Source organism: Suncus etruscus, chromosome 1 (genome assembly GCF_024139225.1).
Source record: "Suncus etruscus isolate mSunEtr1 chromosome 1, mSunEtr1.pri.cur, whole genome shotgun sequence".
Lineage (NCBI taxonomy): Eukaryota > Metazoa > Chordata > Mammalia > Eulipotyphla > Soricidae > Suncus > Suncus etruscus.
The window spans coordinates 111,498,028-111,517,168 of NC_064848.1; the positions used below are offsets into that span (position 1 = coordinate 111,498,028).

Sequence of the window (19,141 nt, forward strand, 5' to 3'; positions counted from 1 at the left end):
TTTTTTTGGATTTTTGTATCTATGGGTGGGTGGGTGGGTGGAGAGGGGTGTGTTCTTTTTATTTGCTGATCTCCTTTTTCTTTTTGGACAGGAAACAATGACATGATTGATAAACTACCTCAGATATTTTTACAGTCACTGTCAACATCCTTGGTTCTGGATTGCTCTTCTGGAAAGCTCTGTAGAGTGCTGCTCAACCAATCCTATTTATTACAATTCCTATGGAATGCTAAGCTTGATTCTGAAAAGATGGCCACATTGCACTGTGTACTGTCATGTGGCCGAGATGCACAACTACAGGAAGCCAAGGTGGGCCTCTGGCCTCTGGCTAGTGCTGAAAATTTGGCAAGGAGCTGGGTAGAGAGCTAAACTGGGTAGGGCTATGTTTTTGCATGGTTGGGGCCCCAAGTTCAATCCTTGGCACCAGACCCATCTCTAGCAGTACAAAATGTGGTTCTGGTGGCCTTCATGCATCTCTAGGGTGACTCTGTGTCTCCCCAGCACTACTGATCTTGAGCCCTAAAGTATTCCTGGCCCTAAAGTTGAAAATCCTTGGGAAAGGTGCTCAAGCACTGGTGAGGAGACTTCCCCACAATAAAACATGGTAAAAAAAATTAAGGCTTGGTAAATAAATAGATAGTGCTAACTCTATGTATTCAATTGTTAAAAATGAGCAGAAGTTACTTTTATTTGGTAGGAATTAATTGAAGTTTTGGTCTCTGTTCCTACCTGAGCATATTCTTCTCTGGGATATTTTTTAATGGGTACCAACAGACTTCAGGCAGTGAAGATGTGGCTGATAGTTTCTTTTTAATTTGTTTGTTTTGTTTTTGAAAACTCTTATTTATGTACTGTAAATAGATATTTACAGTATCTGTTAGTGATATTTCAAGAAAGTTGTTAGTCAATAGTGAGTGAGCTGCTTAAATAATTATTTTCTCCTGGTCTGAACTTGAATGTATATCATCAGAAAAACTGGTGGTATGTATTTATGACATTTTCTCTAAAGAAAACTTATACTAATATCACACACTACAGTTTACAAAGCATCTTCACATATTTTCTCTATTTTATTTAAAGTTTTTTTAATCACGCTAGAGTCACACCCAGTGGTGCTTGGGGGCCACTAGAACTATACCTAGTGGTGATTTAGGGTTATGTAGAAGACTGAACCTAAAGGTTCTTACATGCAAGAATTGTGCTGTATGCCAGAACCATACATATGGTCTATTATATTATTATTATTATTATTATTATTATTATTATTATTATTATTATTATTAGCTTTTTGGGTCACACCCGATGATGCTCAGGAGTTCCTCCTGGCTCTGCACTCAGAAATTGCTCCTGGCTTGGGGGACCATATGGGATGCTGGGGGATCAAACTGCAGTCTGTCTAGGTTAGTGCATGCAGGGCAAATGCCCTACTGCTTGCGCCATCGCTCTAGCCCCTGGTCCATTATTTAATGTGATCATATACTGTGAATATATATGATATATATATATCATATACTGTGAATATATGTCTATATATTCACACTGATACTTGCTATAATATAACCACTCAGGTAGGAATAGGTTTGGAAATAAAAACACCCTGCTGTTACTAAGCAGGGCTAACTCCTGGCTCTGTACTCAGGGGTCACTTTTGACAATGCTTGGGGGACCATATAAGGTGCCATAGATGAACCTATGTTAATTGTGTGCAAGGCAAATATCCACTGGCCATTATGTCATTGTTTCAGCGCCTATTTAAGTTATATTTTAATTTTATTTTGCTATCTAGGCTAAAATCAGTGGTGCTCAGGGATTACTCTTAGTTCTGTGCTCAGGAATCCATCTTGTTAGGATTTAGAGGACCACATGTAGTACCTGACATTGAACTAGGATCAATTGTGTATAATGCCAGTACTTTAAACCCTGTACTATATCTCTGACATTTTTAAAGTTCTCTTATGAAGACAAAAGTCCTAAAACACACACACATGTGTATGAACATGTACACACCCAGTAGACCTGATTGTTTAATTTTAAAAAGAGAAGATAACCTATATATTTAATTTTAAGCTAAACACAAATGTTTTGTCAGCTTTGATGTAGGTTTAGAACTAATTGAAGTTAAAAATGATTTTTCTTACATAAAAATCATGAGAAAAGTTTTGTCTCTGAGGTCTTATTGCATTTATTTTTTTCTCTTCATAAGATCAGTACTTCAAAGCAGTATGTGTCTTTTAGTTTTTAAGTCATTTGTAATCATTTCATCTGCTCATCTACTCTCAGTTTCTTACTAAATATTTTAGTTTTATGTGGGAGGAGCCTACCTAGAGGTGCTCTGGGGTACTGGATGACACCTGACTCTGGGTACTGGTGACATGTGGTGCTGGGACCAAACTTGGGTTCCTTTGGGAAATGTAATCAATACACTAAGTTATTTCTAGACATCTTTCCTTTTTTTTTAAATGTCAACTTACATTGCTATAACAGTACTTTTATTTTTGTTTGCTTTTTGTTTTTTGGGTTATGGGTTATACCCGGCAGCACTCAGGGGTTACTCCTGGCTCTACACTTAGAAATCGCTCCTGTTATGGGATGCTGGGATTCGAATCACCGTTCTTCTGCATGCAACGCAAATGCCTTACCTCCATGCTATCTCTCCAGCTCCTACAAAAGTACTCGTTTTGCACCCATGCTTTGTTTGCCAACAGTAATATTTTATTGAATTGTTTAATTGTGAAAATAATTACAACTAGCAGGATTAGGTTTGGAAATAAAAACAGGTTATTACTAGGAAAAATTTTGAGTGTTCATTCCTGGGTTCACCTTACAGTGTTTTGATTCTGAGGCAAGAATAGGAAGCTGAAAGGTTGGTTAGAGAGGATGCTGAGGGGGATGCTGAAACAAGAAGCATGGTCCTTCCTTGTGAAGAACTGTTATGTTTACAAAATTAAATGATGGGACAATGTTTGCACCAATGTCTGAGCTACAATTCAAACCTTGTTCTGCTGCCTCCAAGCATCCAGGTTTGGTTTGGTTTTCTCTTATATCCCCATAACTCTTCACAGTCTTATTTTGTTATGCTCTGACCCATGCCAACAAGAACAAATATTGGATTGAAGAAGGCTTATTTGGATTCCAGCCAAGGGCATTTATTTTGAAGAGTAAAGAATAAAAAGAACCTCAGTTAAAATGCTGTTTGTACTCATGCAGTCTTGCTTATGTAACTTTAAGCTAATGTCAGGGTTTAGTTTTAGGAATTTACAAATGAATCTAGAATGAGAGAGATTCTAGGGTTTCTTTGGTGGAGGGGGCAGGATATAGACTTAAATGCCCACAGAATTTTCTTCTTTTAAAAGATCATTCAATGGATTTCTGAGAATGTCTCCGCCTGCCATTCGTTTGACCTCCTTCAGGAATTTATAATTGGTAGGTGTTGCTGATGATGCATGTTAAATTGAATCTTTGAATCTTGCTTGAGGAAAAACAGTAAATTTATAATGTCTCAATCTGTCAAAATGCTAGATGGGAGATTTTTTTTTCTCTCTCTCTTTCTCAGTCAGCAGCTAATTAAATTTCATTCTCTTGTGGTTTTGTGAGAAGGTGTGGCTGTTCAGAGATTGATGAGATAAGATAATGATAATTCTATAAACTTATTAGTGATTTTCCCCCATGGAATATAACTTAGTTCTACTTTGTGTTGATTGATTCTGTGTGAAGTAGTACACTGTCACTTGGATAGATTTAAGTGCCAAATAAAAATATTTAATCTCCATGTAGAAAGATAGAATCGGAAGATTTTAATCAACAGATAGGGTCATAATAATCAGTGTTTGAGGATAAGCATGAAGGCATTATTGACTTCGGTTGATTTATTTAACTCAGTTGAAAAGTCTGCCTTATTCTTTTTAAAAATGTCTTAATTTTATTTATGTTTTTCCCTTTCAAACAAAAATCTACCAGCATCTTCCTATTGGAGCATTTATCTAGAGACTAGCAACATGGACCAGCTGTTACCATATTCTTCCGTGATCACGTGGAATCCAGTAAGTCAATACTTTATATTCCTCAGGGGATATAAAGTGACTCCCAGTTGTGGGAAAAGTGTGAGAGATCCCTGTCACAGTTATTAGGTTTTCTATCATCATGACTGTCTTGACTGATGAGAAATGGAGTTGAAGTTTCTGGCCAAAAAAAGAAAGTAGTGAACCCTTGTTATTGGCTAAGGTACTTCTGTAACACAGTAGTAGACTTTAAGTTGGGAATATTTACTACTTGTTTTTGTTACTAAGCATAGCTAAGTCTCTATGGAATTTATTTTCTTTTAGAGAGTAGGGTGGGTGGTTTCTAGTGTTTATAGATGAGGAATGACTTGGTCATAGTTGTTCTCAGAGATTCTACCTGCTTGGTATTTGAGCACCTTCAATGCTCCTTTCCTAGCCATACAAAGGAGCTAGAGTCAGAATTTTAAGAAGAGTAAAATCTTTGGGCCATACTTGGCAGTCCTCAGGCTTTACTCTTATCTCAGTGATCTGGGAGAACTATTCACCAATCAGTGGGCAAAGCATGTGTTCCATCCCATTGAGTTACTTTCCTGGCTCTATATTAGGAAGTATAAGCTAAATTTTTTTTTTTTTGGTTTTTGGGTCACACCCAGCAGTGCTCAGGGGCTACTCCTGGCTCTATGTTCAGAAATTTCCCCAGGCAGGCTCAGGGGACCATATGCAATGCTGGGATTTGAACCACTGTCCTTCAGCATGTAAGGCAAACGCCTTAACCTCCATGCTATCTCTCTGGCCCCCAAGCTAAATATTTATTCATTTTCTTTTGGGGGAATTTAGACTTCTCCAGGTAATGTTCAGGAGAGTTGGGGGCCTCTCTTGGCAAAACAGAGCAGCTGCATGCGAAGGCCTGAGAGTGCTGTTTAGGCCCTGTGTTTCCAGGACCACCAAAGCTATTGCTGAGCTGCTTGAGTGTCCCAAGGCCCAGTGATATTCATGAGACCATGTGGTCCTGAAAATCTGTGTTGGAAGCATGCAAGATATGTATCCTAACTACTGTACCATCTTCCTGGCTCCTCATAGTTCATTTTTTCTTGAACGTGGTACAATAACCTGGGAATTGGGAACCATGTACAATCTACCAGGAATTACTCCTGGTAGTGTCTGGGGACTATATGAGATGCCCTGGGATCAAACCTGGGTCAAATGCATGCAGAGAAAGCGCCATACCTGCTGTACTATCTCTCTGGCCTAATGTATTTAGGCTATTTAAATAGTTCTAAAAAAAGCACGTCCAATGTATCTAATTTATGATTTATTTTGGTGCTTATAGGGGCCCACCTGGTTGTGCTCAGTGTCTATTCTTGCCTCTGTACTCAGGGATCACTCTTGGTGAGGTTGGGAGGACCATGTGGTGTCAGGGAATTTTATTTTTTTTTTTGGTAAATTTTGTAATTTTTGTAATTGTTTTTGTATAGATGAGAACATTTTCCCAAGTTTTTACTTCTTGTCTTCACTGTTAGCAAATATTCCTGCTTGACTGCAGAATTATAAGGGAAAGAGCAGAGTTTGTTCCCTCCAGACCAGTACTGTTTTCCTTTGAGAGTACTTTTTCCTGTGAATGCACAATGCAGCTTCTGGTGGTAATGTGGCCGGAAGTTTGCAGGTTCAGCAGCCTGGACTCAGGAAATGCACAGTCTCAGCTTCCTCCCTTCACCATCCACAGCTGTGAGTGTTATGTACTGCCCCAAGTTCTAGGAGGCAAATGTAGGCCCTACAGTTCTCAGGGTTATGTTGGGAATAGAACACAAATTAATGGATGTTTCAGAATACCTTCTTGATGGGCAGTTCTTCACTGCAGTATTTCTCAGGAAATGAGGAAATGAGGGTGTTGTAGCTGAAGGGGGTGTAAAGAGAGACACCGGAGGGCCTATAGGAAGGGCAGTGTGAAAACCCCCAACCACTGCTAAACTTCCTGAGGGTTTACGGTCTTGCTTTAAACTGTTTGTAGTTAGAGTTATCTGATACTATAGCTCTATGAATTTTTGCCTATCTGTAGCAATGATATAAATTATTTTTTTCCCTTTCTTCTAATATAGGAGTGCTCTTAATGTTTTCCCCTTAGTCAACATGTGCCACAATTGAAAGTATCAGTATCTTTTTTCTCTCTCCTTTTCTTTTTGTGGGGTTTTGGCCACACCTGGTGATGCTTAGAGATTACTCCTTGCTCTGCACTCAGGAATTACTCCTGGTGGTCTCAGACTATCATGTGAGGTGCCAGGATAGAACCCAGGTTGACTATATGCAAGGCAAACACCCTCACCACTGTACTCTTGCTCTGGCCCTGAAAGTACCATTTCATATTTCTGCATACAGATAGAATATTTTTTATAAATGAATTTTAATAAAGATTTTAGAAAATTTTAATATGTAATATTGCATTATACTTTGCATTAGTGTTGTCATACTTTTTATAATCTAAAGCTATAATGGGATTTTTATTCCTTACTTATATTTTAACATGTACTGTTACTGAGTAGTGACAAGTGAAATACACAATAGATTTTTTTTTGGTTTTTGGGCCACACCCGGCATTGCTCAGGGGTTACTCCTGGCTGTCCTGGCTGTCTGCTCAGAAATAGCTCCCGGCAGGCACCAGGGACCATATGGGACACCAGGATTCGAACCAACCACCTTTGGTCCTGGATCAGCTGCTTGCAAGGCAAACACTGCTGTGCTATCTCTACGGGCCCCAATAGATTATTTTTTAATTTTTTAATTTGATTTTGGCCACACCTGGTGGTACTCAGGACTTAGTCCTGGCTCTGTGCTCAGGGTCACTCCTTACTTAGAGGGTTTGGTGTTCAAGTCTGATCATTTTTTATTTCCACTAAATGTTCATATGACTGTCTAGTCTTGGTATCACCATTTTCTCCCCTCAAATTATGATTTAAGTTGGGAATATTTACTACTTGTTTTTGTTACTAAGCATAACTAAGTCTCTATGAAATTTATTTTCTTTTAGAGAGTAGGGTGGGTGATTTCTAGTGTTTATAGATGAGGAATGACTTGGCCATAGTTGTTCTCAGAGATGAGGCTGAACAAGATGATTCCAATAATATGGTTCTGTTGGAGATATAAGAAAAGATAAGGGAGAGGCCGGAGAGATAACATGGAGGTAGGGTTTTTGCCTTGCATGCAGAAGGACGGTGGTTCGAATCCTGGCATCTCATATGGTCCCCCGAGCCTGCCAGGAGCAATTTATGAGCATAGATCCAGGAGTAATCCCTGAGTGCTGCCGGGTGTGATCCAAAAACCTAAATAAATAAATAAATAAATAAATAAATAAATAAAAAAGAAGAAAGAAGAGAAGAAAAAAACAACAAACAAGAGAGAAAAACTAGGAGGAGTCTGTCTAGGTGTTATAAATATCCATTTAGAAGAAGAAAGGGAAAAAGGAAGAAAAAGGTAAAAAAAAAGCAAAAAACAATAAGGCAGTAACAACAAAAGTACAAAAAGAACAAAAAAGAACAAACCAAAAACAAAAACCATCAACTACTAAGAAAAAAACAAAAAACAAAATAAAAACAAAAACAAAACAAAATACAATAAAAAACAAAAAGTAAAAAAAAAAAAAAAACACCCCCAACCAGCAACTACTTAAAAAGGCTTGTGTTTCTTCTTTTTCTTTTCTTTTTTTTTTTTTTTAAAGTCAAGGTAAATATTGGGGAAATTAAAACAGGAATTCCCTTGGCCTAAAAGATACAGAGTATCTCCCCTCTTGAGGCATACTGCCATGGGAACAACAACAGGCTCCAAATACACTCATTTTCACACCCCTAAGTCTTTTTATGGTGCCAGGAAACTTTTCACTAAGTTGTGGATGATGACATCATGCCTCTGTAGCTAGAGATCTTGTTATTTCCGTAGGTCATAGGATGAAGGTTAGGAGAGAGTTTTTCTTTACAGTTCTAGAAGTTCTGTTCCATCACTGTTGTTGTAAACAATCTTCTGTAATTAGTAATCTTAGTTTTTGCTCAGATCCTACGACAAAGCCTAGGAAAGAGTCTTTCAGTGTGGTTCCAGTGGTTCCGCTCAGTCGAGGTTGTCAAAGTCAGACCTCGGAATTAGAGATCTTGGTTTTTGTATAAATCCTACGCCGAGGCCTAAGCTAGGAACTTTCTCATTGGTCCCTTGATAGGTTCTGTCCAGTCCATGTTTGTCAAAGTCAGTGGGAAGTTTCTATTTTTTAACAAACTATTAAAAATTTTTGTTCTCTAACTTTTTGTTTTATTCCTCAAAGAAAAGTACTATATCTTGAAGGCAAACCATTCCCAAGTCTAGTGTTAAATATTTACAAAAACTTCAAAGGTGACTCACCTATATTATCTTCAAGTCCAAAAGTAAAAAAGCAGCTGGCACTAAGATAGCTATTCAAAATATCTGTTTAAACAATTAAAACAACAACAATAAGGAGCCGGAGAGAGCATGGAGGTAAAGCATTTGCCTTGCATGCTGAAGGACGGTGGTTCAAATCCCGGCATCCCATATGGTCCTCCAAGCCTGCCAGGAGCGATTTCTGAGCATAGAGCCAGGAGTAACCCCTGAGTGATGCCGGGTGTGACCCAAAAACAAACCAAAAAAAAATCCAAACTAAAACAACAACAACAAACAAATGCTTATTTATTGTGTAATAATATATTCCTAATCCAAGGCTGAAGAGATAGCATAGTGGTAGGGCATCTGCCTTGTATGCAGCTGATCCAGGATGATGGTGGTTCAAATCTCAGCATCCCATATGGTTCCCTAAGCCTGCCAGGAGTGATTCCTGAGCACTGTTGGGCATGACTCAAACCCCATCTCCCCAAAAAGAGAATATACTCCTAATCCAAAGTAACTATATCTTAATTTTTTTTGGCACCAAAATTTACAAAACTATTTCAGTTCAACGGATTAAAATTCTTTAGCCTTTGCCAAGTGGCAGTACTGCTTAAAATCTCTCTGGGTGGGTTTGAGGAGTTTTCTGCACCTATGGATCTTTCAGTGGACCATAAGTAGTGCAGGGATTGCACATGAGTTGGCTGTGTGCAAGGCAAGTGCCTTAATCCCTTAATGCCTCTCCTGTTTTAACTCCTTATGATACTCTCTCATCTCTGGAAACTTGGAGGCAATTTTTTCCCTAAAGCCATACAGAAAACCTATTAATCTTGGTTCCTTCTTCTTTTTTTTTTTTTTTTTTTTTTTTGGTTTTTCGGGCCACACCCGTTTGATGCTCAGGGGTTACTCCTGGCTAAGCGCTCAGAAATTGCCCCTGGCTTGGGGGGACCATATGGGACGCCGGGGGAATCGAACCGCGGTCCTTCCTTGGCTAGCGCTTGCAAGGCAGACACCTTACCTCTAGCGCCACCTCGCCGGCCCCAATCTTGGTTCCTTCTAATGGGGCTGGGGCCAACTGTAATATCTTTCATTGCAAGAGAAGAGGAGGAGGGAGGAAGGAATATAGAAACAGGCCATCTATGTGAAACATAGTCACAATATGTATTTGCTCTGTTCTTTTCCATGATAGGTTTATTTTTATTATTTTATTTTATTTTTTGGGGGGTCACACCCAGCAGCTCTCAGGGGCTCTATGGCTTATGGCTCTATGCTCAGATCTGCTCCTGGCAGACTCAGGGGACCATATGGGACACCTGGATTCAAACCACCATCCTTTTGCATGGAAGGTAAACACCCTACCTTTCTGCTATCTCTCTGGCCCAATGGTAGGTTTATTCTTTGTATTCTTTTCAAAAGACTATGGTGTGATGCCTAGGGTTGCTCTCAGGCATGATTGATGTTGCTCATGGTAGTGCTCAGGGACCAGATTCAGGTCTCCCTAATGCAAAGCATGTGCCTGGCCCTTTGAGCAGTCTCTATTTATTTGTTTGTTTTTGTTATTTTAGTTACTAGTTCACACCCAAATATGCTTAGGACTTACTCCTGATTTTTTGCTTAGGGATGTTGCATGGCAGTGCTTGGAGGAGCCTGTAGGAAGCTGGGGCTCAAACCTGCAAGTTCAAGTGCCCACCTGCTGTACTATCTCTCTGGTCCCAGCTTCTTGTTTAAAGTGATGGGCATACAATGATTTCACTCATATGTATGACACAAAGAAACATAGGAGAGGAATAACTGATATGAATGGAAATAGAAGTAAAAACCAGGAGAATTGGTCCTTAGTAGGAATCTTGCCACTGGGAAGGTGGAAGTTAATAGGTTATGAAAGGAACCACTATGAAAAGATAGATCAAAATGGTCACTCTGGAAGAGGACTGGTATTACTGATAGTAATACCCTATCAGTAACAATATTGTAAACCACAGTGCCTAAAAGGGAAGTGGACACTGGTGAAGGGACTGGTGTTAGAGCATTGTAGGCATAAAACCTAATCCTGAATAAATTTATAGATCATTTTTTATGTTTTTTTATTTTTTAAAATTTTGAGTGCAATCCTGGCAAGTGCTCAAGGGTAACTCCTGACTTCATTCAGGAATCACTCCTGCTGGTGCTTGGGGGACCATATGGGGAGCTGTGGATTGAACTTGGGTCTGCTGCCTGCAAGGCAAGCACCCTACCTGCTACTTGTCCCTATATTTCATAAAAAACAAACAAATAAAAAACTTTAGGAACCGGCGCGGTGGCGCTAGAGGTAAGGTGTCTGCCTTGCAAGCGCTAGCCTAGGATAGACCATGGTTCGATCCCCTGGAGTCCCATATGGTCCCCCAAGCCAGGAGTAATTTCTGAGCGCATAGCCAGGAGTAACCCCTGAGCGTCAATGGGTGTGGCCCCAAACCAGTGCACATTTTCCACCACTAATATTCTGTCCTGCATACCTCTGAGCAGACATTTCCCCCCATCTTTCTCTCTGTCTCTGTCTCTCTCTGTCTCTGTCTCTCTGTTTCTGTCTCTGTCTCTCTCTCTGTCTCTGTCTCTCTGTCTATCTCTCTCTCTCCACACCCACCCTCACTTCTTTTTTCCTTTTTTCTTTTAGGCATTGTGCTTTGCAATAAATAATGTTACTAAAGAGGTATCACTCATATAACTTTATCTCCTTTAAGCACCCAGTTCTTGTCTAGAATGATACTTTCCAATTATGATGGTCATTGTGGCCCCTTCTCTGCCATAACTGCACTCCCCTGCTCTTTGTGGCAAGTTTTCTACCATGGAATGGGGTTTCTAACCCTCACCTCCACTGTATTTAAATATTATATAATTCAACTAAATTTTTTAAAACAAAGTGGATGCTGGGTCACATCAAGCTGTTTTCTGCTTCCGTGAAAAAAAAAAAAAAACTTCCTGAAGTTTAGAAACGGTGGCAGTTAAGATACTCAACAGTTGTATGTATATTTTTCTCCATAGGAAATTCCTGGAATAACTTATATGACAGATGAGATTGCATTGCCTCTTATAAAGGTAAGTTCCTTCCAGTGAGAGACAACAAACTGGGCAGGAATGGGCTCCTTGCTGACTACTGCACTCAGCCAAGGGAAATCTGGGTGCCCCCTGAGTGTTATGGTGGTTTCAGAAAAGACTCTTGGGGAAGGTAAGAATAGGGCTAGAGTTGACGCTCTAGAAAATCCTTCCTAATTGGCTGGGTAGTGACTGAGGATGATATTAAGACAATTCTTAGGAATGCTCTTTAAAGAGGGACATTTTATGAAGCCAAAATGACAGGGCTCAGGGTGAACCAACTAGAACAGGCTCTTGTGGAACATGCTCTGTGTCCCAGGCTGTTCCAGACTAGAGTCCTATCAATTATTTTTCAAGGCCTCACAGCTATTTTTTTTCTTTATTTAAACATCTTGATTACAAATATGATTGTTATTAGGTTTCAGTCATATAAAGAACACCCCCTTCACCAGTGCAACATTCCCACCACCAATGTCCCAAATCTCCTTCCTCCCCACCTGACCCCGCCTGTACTCTAGATAGGCTGTCCAGTTTCCTCATTCATTCACATGATTATGGTAGTTCTCTGTGTAGTTATTTCTATAACTGCACTCACCACTCTTTGTGGTGAGCTTCATGAAGTGAGCTAGAAGTTCCAGCCCTCTTCTCATTGTCTCTGAAGATTGTTGCAAAAATGACTTTTACTTTTCTTAAAACCCATAGATGAATGAGACTATTCTGCGTCTCTCTCTCTCTCCCTCTGACTTATTTTACTCAGCATGATAGATTCCATGTACATCCATGTATAGGAAAATTTCATGGCTTCATCTCTCCTGACAGCTGCATAATATTCCATTGTGTATATGTACCACAGTTTCTTTAGCCATTCGTCTGCTGAAGGACATCTTGGTTGATTCCAGAGCCTGGCTATTGTGAATAGTGCTGCAATAAATATAGGTGTGAGGAAGGGGTTTTTGTATTGTATTCTTGTATTCCTAGGGTATATCCCTAGGAGTGGAAGAGCTGGGTCGAATGGGAGCTCAATTTCCAGTTCTTGGAGGAATCTCCATATCACCTTCCATAGAGGTTGGACTAGATGGCATTCCCATCAGCAGTGGATAAGAGTTCCTTTTTCTCCACATCCTCGCCAGCACTGATTGTTCTCTTTCTATGTGATGTGTGCCAACTCTGTGGTGTGAGATGGTATCTCATCATTGTTTTGATTTGCATCTCCCTGATGATCAGTGATGAGGAGCATTTTTTCATGTGCTTTTTGGCCATTTGTATTTCTTTTTTTTTTTTTTTTTATCAAAGTGTCTGTTCATTTTTTCTCCTTTTTTGATGGGATTAGATGTTTTTTTCTTGTAAAGTTCTGTCAGTGCCCTGTATATTTTGGATATTAGCCCCTTCTCTGATGGGTATTGGGTGAATAGTTTCTACCACTCAGTGGGTGGCTCTTGTATCCTGGGCGTTATTTTCTTTGAGGTGCAGAAGCTTCTCAGCTTAATGTATTCCCATCTGTTGATCTCCGCTTCCACTTGTTTGGAAAGTGCAGTTTCCTCCTTGAAGATGCCTTTAGTCTCAATGTCATGGAGCGTTTTATATACGTGTTGTTCTATATACCTTATGGTATCAGGTCTGATATCAAGGTCTTTATTCCATTTGGATTTTACCTTCGTACATGGTATTAACTGGGGGTCTATGTTCGCTTTTTTGCAAGTGGCTAACCAGTTCTGCCAGCACCACTTGTTGAAGAGGCTTTCTTTGCTCCATTTAGGATTTCTTGCTCCTTTGTCAAAAATTAGGTGATTGTATATTTGGGGAACATTGTCTGATAACTCAAGCCTATTCCACTGATCTGAGGGTCTGTCTTTATTCCAATACCATGCTGTTTTGATAACTATTGCTTTTAGTACAGTTTAAAATTGGGGAAAGTAATGCCTCTCGTTTTTCTTTTCCCTAGGAGTGCTTTAGCTATTCGAGGGTGTTTATTGTTCCAGATGAACTTCATAAGTGTTTGATCCACTTCTTTGAAGAATGTCATGGGTATCTTTAGAGGGATCGCATTAAATCTGTACAATGCTTTGGGGAGTATTGCCATTTTGATTATGTTAATCCTGCCAATCTAAGAGCAGGGTATGTGTTTCCATTTCTGTGTGTCCTCTCATTTCCTGGAGCAGGGCTTTATAGTTTTCTTTGTATAGATCCTTCACGTCTTTGGTCAAGTTGACTCCAAGATATTTGAGTTTGTGTGGCACTAATGTTAATGGGATTGCTTTCTTGACTTCCTTCTCTTCCCTATCATTATTGGTGTATAAAAAGGCCATTGATTTCTGTGTGTTAATTTTGTAGCCTGCCACCTTGCTATATGTGTCTATTGTTTCTAGACGCTTTTTGGTAGTCTTTAGAGTTTTCTAAGTAGAGTATCATGTCATCTGTAAACAGTGAGAGCTTGACTTCTTCCTTTCCTATCTGGATTCCCTTGCTATTTTTTTCTTGCCTGATCACTATAGCAAGAAATTCCAGTATTATGTTGAAGAGGAATGAGAGCGGACAGCCTTGTCTTGTACCAGAATTTAGAGGAAAGGCTTTTAGTTTTTCTCCATTGAGGATAATATTTGCCATTGGCTTGTGGTAGATGGCTTTAACTAGATTGAGAAAGGTTCTTTTCATTCCCATCTTGATGAGAGTTTGGATCAAGAATGGGTGTTGGACCTTATCAAATGCTTTCTCTGCATCTATTGATATGATCATGTGATTTTTATTTTTCTTGTTGTTGATATTGTATATGATGTTGAAATATTTACATATGTTAAACCATCCTTGCATTCCTGGGATGAAACCTACTTGGTTGTAGTGTATGATCTTCTTGATGATGCATTGGATCCTATTTGCCAGGGTTTTTTTGAAGATATTTGCATCTGCATTCATCAGGGATATTGGTCTGTAATTTTCTTTTTTGACAGCATTTCTGTCTGGTTTAGGTATCAAGGTGATGTTGGCTTCATAAAAGCTGTTTGGGAGTGTTCCCGTTTTTAATTTCATGGAAGAGCCTGGCTAGGATTGGTAGTAGTTCCTCTTGAAAGGTTTGAAAGAATTCATTAGTAAATCCATCTGGGCCTGGGCTTTTCTTTTTGGGAAGATGTTTGATTACAGTTTCAATTTCCTCAATAGTGATGGGGGTATTTATATATGCTACATCCTCCTTACTTAACTGTGGAAGGTTATAAGTGTCCAAGAATTTATTCATTTGTTCTAGGTTCTCATGTTTAGTAGCATAAACTTTCTCAAAGTATTCTCTGATTACCCTTTGGATCTCTGATATATCTGTCGTGATCTCCCCCTTTTCATTTCTAATATGGGTTATCAGGTTTCTCTCTCTTCTTTGTGAGTTTTGCCAATGGTCTATCAATCTTGTTTATTTTTTCAAAGAACCAACTTCTGCTTTCGTTTATCTTTTGGATTGTTTTTTGGTTTTCCACTTCATTGATTTCTGCTTTCAGTTTTGTTATTTCCCTCTGTCTCCCTATTTTTGGTTCCTTTTGTTGGTCATTTTCTAATTTTATGAGCTGTGTCATTAGGTTATTCAGGTATGCCCCTTCTTCCTTCGTGATGCGTGCTTACCTCTCAGGACTGCTTTTGCTGTGTCCCATAGATTCTGGCAGTTTGTGTCTTCATTATCATTTGTTTTCAGGAAAGCTTTGATTTCCTCTCGGACCCACTGGTTGTTCAGTAGCAGGCTGTTTAATTTCCAATTGTTAAAGTTTTTCTTCTGTGTGCCTTTGTAGTTCACATCTAATTTCAGAGCCTTGTGATTAGCAAAGGTAGCTTGCAAGATTTCTATCCTCTTGATTTTATGAAGGTATGTTTTATGTGTCAGCACGTAGTCTATCCTGGATAATGACCCATGTACATTGGAGAAGAATGTGTATCCAGGTTTTTGGGGGTGGAGTGTCCTATATATATCTACTAGTCCTCTTTCTTCCATTACTCTTTTCAGGGCTAGTATGTTTTTGTTGGGTTTCAGTCTGGTAGACCTATCAAATGTTGACAGGGCCGTGTTGAGGTCTCCCACAATTATTGTGTTATTATTGATGTCTTCGTTCAGATTTGTCAGTAATTGTATTAGATAATTTGCTCGTCTCTCATTGGGTACATATATGTTTAATAGTCTGATTTCTTCCTGTTGCACATATCCCTTGATTAGTACATAGTGTCCATCTTTGTTCCTTACAACTTTTCTGAGTATAAAGTTGGTGTCATCAGATATTAATATGGCTATCCCAGCTTTTTTTTTTTTTGGTTTTTGGGCCACACCCGGTAACGCTCAGGGGTTACTCCTGGCTATGTGCTCAGAAGTTGCTCCTGGCTTGGGGGACCATATGGGACACCGGGGGATGGAACCGCGGTCTGTCCAAGGCTAGCGCAGGCAAGGCAGGCACCTTACCTTCAGCGCCACCGCCCGGCCCCTATCCCAGCTTTTGTAAAGGTGTTGTGTGTATCCCAGCTTTTTTAAGGGTGTTGTTTGATTGGATGATTTTTATCCAGCTTTTGATTTTGAGTCTATGTTTGTTCTGACTATTCAGGTGTGTTTCTTGTAGGCAGCAGAAGGCTGGATTCATCTTTTTTTTTTTTTTTTTTTGGTTTTTGGGTCACACCCGGCATTGCTCAGGGATTACTCCTGGCTGTCTGCTCAGAAATAGCTCTTGGCAGGCACGGGGGACCATATGGGACACCGGGATTCGAACCAACCACCTTTGGTCCTGAATTGGCCGTTTGCAAGGCAAACGCCGCTGTGCTATCTCTCCAGGCCCTGGATTCATCTTTTTGACCCATTTTGCCACTCTGTGTCTTTTAATTGGTGAATTTAGTCCATTGACATTGAGGGAGATGATCTCACAGCTGTTTTTTATTTTAAGTATGCTGTCTCCCCCTCAAAACACACACATAGATACAAAGAACATTTCAAAACCATTATGTGACCTAGACTGGGATTATCTCATTTCCTTCTGGTTCTGAGAAGAGCTTTTGTGTCTTTAGAGTGAACCGTGTGGGCTCTGTGGGAACTCAGTCCGGGTTTCACACCTTCCTTCGGGCCCCTGAGCCGTATCTATTAGAGTTTTTTTTTGGTTTGCTGGTGTCATTTGAGATTCTGGGGACTCTGGGCAGAATGGGGTGGGCTTGAGCGAGTAGAAAAGACTATGCTTATAGTTAAAAAATGGGATATTTAAATTTTTTATTTTATTGAAATCATTGTGATTTACAAAGTTCTTCATAGTTGGGTTTCAGATATATAATGAATCAGGGTCAATCCCATCACCAGTGTTGACCTCCCTCCATTAATATTCCTCAAGTGTATCCCATACCACCCCCTACCCCCTAGCCTGCCAGTATAGCAGGCACATTTTAAGTTTGTTATTAAAGTTTGGATCTCTTGAGTCTATTGTTGTTGCCTTTGACTTGGATATTTAGTTATGTCCTTTTTTTTAAACACTACCAATGCACCTGAGATTATTTGGCCTGTGGACCCCATGCTTTAATATTTGTGTTTCTTCTCCTCCAATCAGTTTCTTTCCTTCTCCTTGCTATACTTTGGGACCAAGAGTGTTCGAGACAACTCCCAAAGATGGGAAATTTTTTAAAAGCACTGTTTCCTTTAGGCACTTTTGTTGTTCTTGGCACAACTGCTTATTAATTATAGCTTGGTGTGCAGTGGGAAATCTCAGCTTTTGGCAGCAGGCTGCTCAGTGTGCTGCTGCCTTTTATTTACATTTGGTTCTTTTGGATCCTCCATGGGCAGGGCAGGCCTGGGCAGCTGCAAGAGAGGCGTGGGTGTTTGAGGTCAGAGATGCTCTGGGAATGAGAGAGCTGGTAGGGGCAGGACTAGTGGCTCTGGCTTTTGGGCCCAAGAGGGGGCCCCAAAGGAAGTACAGATAAAGTTCTAGGCAGACAGCAAGAACACTGTGAAGCTACCAAGGCAAGAGGACCAGAGAAAAGAAATGGGTTCATCAATCACTTTAAAGGCTCTTTTGAAGAGAAACTTTCATTTTTATTTCACTTTAATGTTTCTGTACCTATCCTAGTCCTAAAAACCCAATATGTCTTTATTGTAGAAATTAAATGCCAATGAAGAAAATCTTACTTTGGGGGAAGGTTAAGAAGGGTGTCATTTTACCTGGAAGTGATGCTGGAGAAACTGCAAGTGGTGCCAGGGATAGAAACTGTGGCCAATTGCATACAAGACAAGATATTTATAATCTTCAAACAATCTATCTTCACAGTGCTAAAATTCCTAATAGATCACCTATTTCCTTCACATATTCTTGTCCTTTGCATATAGGTCATACATATTTTATCTAATACTAATAATATCAGTTCAGAGTTATTACTAAAGATGATAAACTATAAGCATTTTTTGTCATATTAACTTGATAATTATGATCTCTTTTTTAAAATTGTGATTTTTTTATGACTTCAAAGTATCTTTCTGGCCTTCACTTTTTCTTTAAAAACCACCTCGCCACATATGGCTACTGCTAATAGGCTGGGACTTATATCCTGAATCATACTTCTCTTTTTCTAACAGTTATTTGGTCTCCAGCCACATTAAAAATATTTTTTGTTTTCTCTTTATGACTGAACCCCAACTACAGTCATGTTTGTAGTCAAGGTGCTTAAATAAAGATAATATTAAAAATATTTTTGCTAATAATGTTGCGATGAATATTTTTATACATTGTTTTAATTCCCTTAAGGTTAAGTGACCAAGAGAATATGCCATAGGAAGCATAGAGAATTAAAACTTACAGGACATAAGTAATTTGAATATAATAGCATTGAATGAACATAATGCAGGTAGAGAAAGTGTTTTTCTCAAAGTATTTTTATGTGTCAGAAAATTTAAGTTTATATTTTATCAGTTAAGAAGCCTTTTATTTAACCAACTTATTCCTTATTCTTAGGAGCCTGAGCCATGGGGAAAATGCAGTCGAAGCCTAGCTTGTTCTTAATTTAGATAGTTGTGTTTAATCTGCAACTTTATTTTTAAGATAGTATAAAATACTTTTTATTGGGCAGAACAGGCATCTACCTATTTGCTTAATAAAATGCCAGACACTTTCATTTTTGATCTTTTCTACTCATAAACAACCATCATCACTTAGGAGCTGAGTCCCAGTACAAACACAGTGTCATGGAGCAGTGGCACAAGCGATAGGACATCTGCCTAGTACAAACTGTAGTTCAATCCCCCAGCATCCATACCATGTGGGTATGGTCTCTGAAGCCAGGAGCGATTTCTGAGTGCTTATCCAGGAGTAACCCCCAAGCGTCATCGGGGATGGCCCAAAAACGCACAAACAAAAAATTCTTATCAATGTTTGCTTGATAAGAATATAGTATTCCAGGAAATTTCAGTTAACATTTGACATATAACCAACATTACTGGATATGTGGGAAATACTAGTAGATTTTTAAAAAACATTTTTTTAATTTAAAGAAAATGCATCACATAGTTGACATAACTGATCATAATACATTTCTTTCAAGATAAGGAAAAGCAAAGTTATTGAAAAAATAGAATGAAAATAGAAAGAAAAACTAAAAATTAAAATGAAAGAAAGAAAAAAGAAAGAAGAAAAGTTTAGTAGCAAGTGTATTTGTGAAAATTATTGTATCTCCAATAAAGTCATTAATACAATAGCAGAAGGTTTAGTAAGCTC

The 19,141-nt window shown here is 39.1% G+C and overlaps 1 protein-coding gene across 1 annotated transcript in view; it reads left to right on the forward strand.

Annotated features, from left to right (window-relative positions):
* Nucleotides 1-19,141, forward strand: part of GSAP (gamma-secretase activating protein) — an 85,340-nt gene that overhangs the window by 38,617 nt on the left and 27,582 nt on the right. The window contains exons 16-19 of the mRNA XM_049777340.1: nucleotides 92-309; nucleotides 3,354-3,423; nucleotides 3,958-4,040; nucleotides 11,391-11,444. Coding sequence (XP_049633297.1) covers nucleotides 92-309; nucleotides 3,354-3,423; nucleotides 3,958-4,040; nucleotides 11,391-11,444 — 425 coding nt within the window. The remainder of the gene's footprint in view (nucleotides 1-91; nucleotides 310-3,353; nucleotides 3,424-3,957; nucleotides 4,041-11,390; nucleotides 11,445-19,141) is intronic.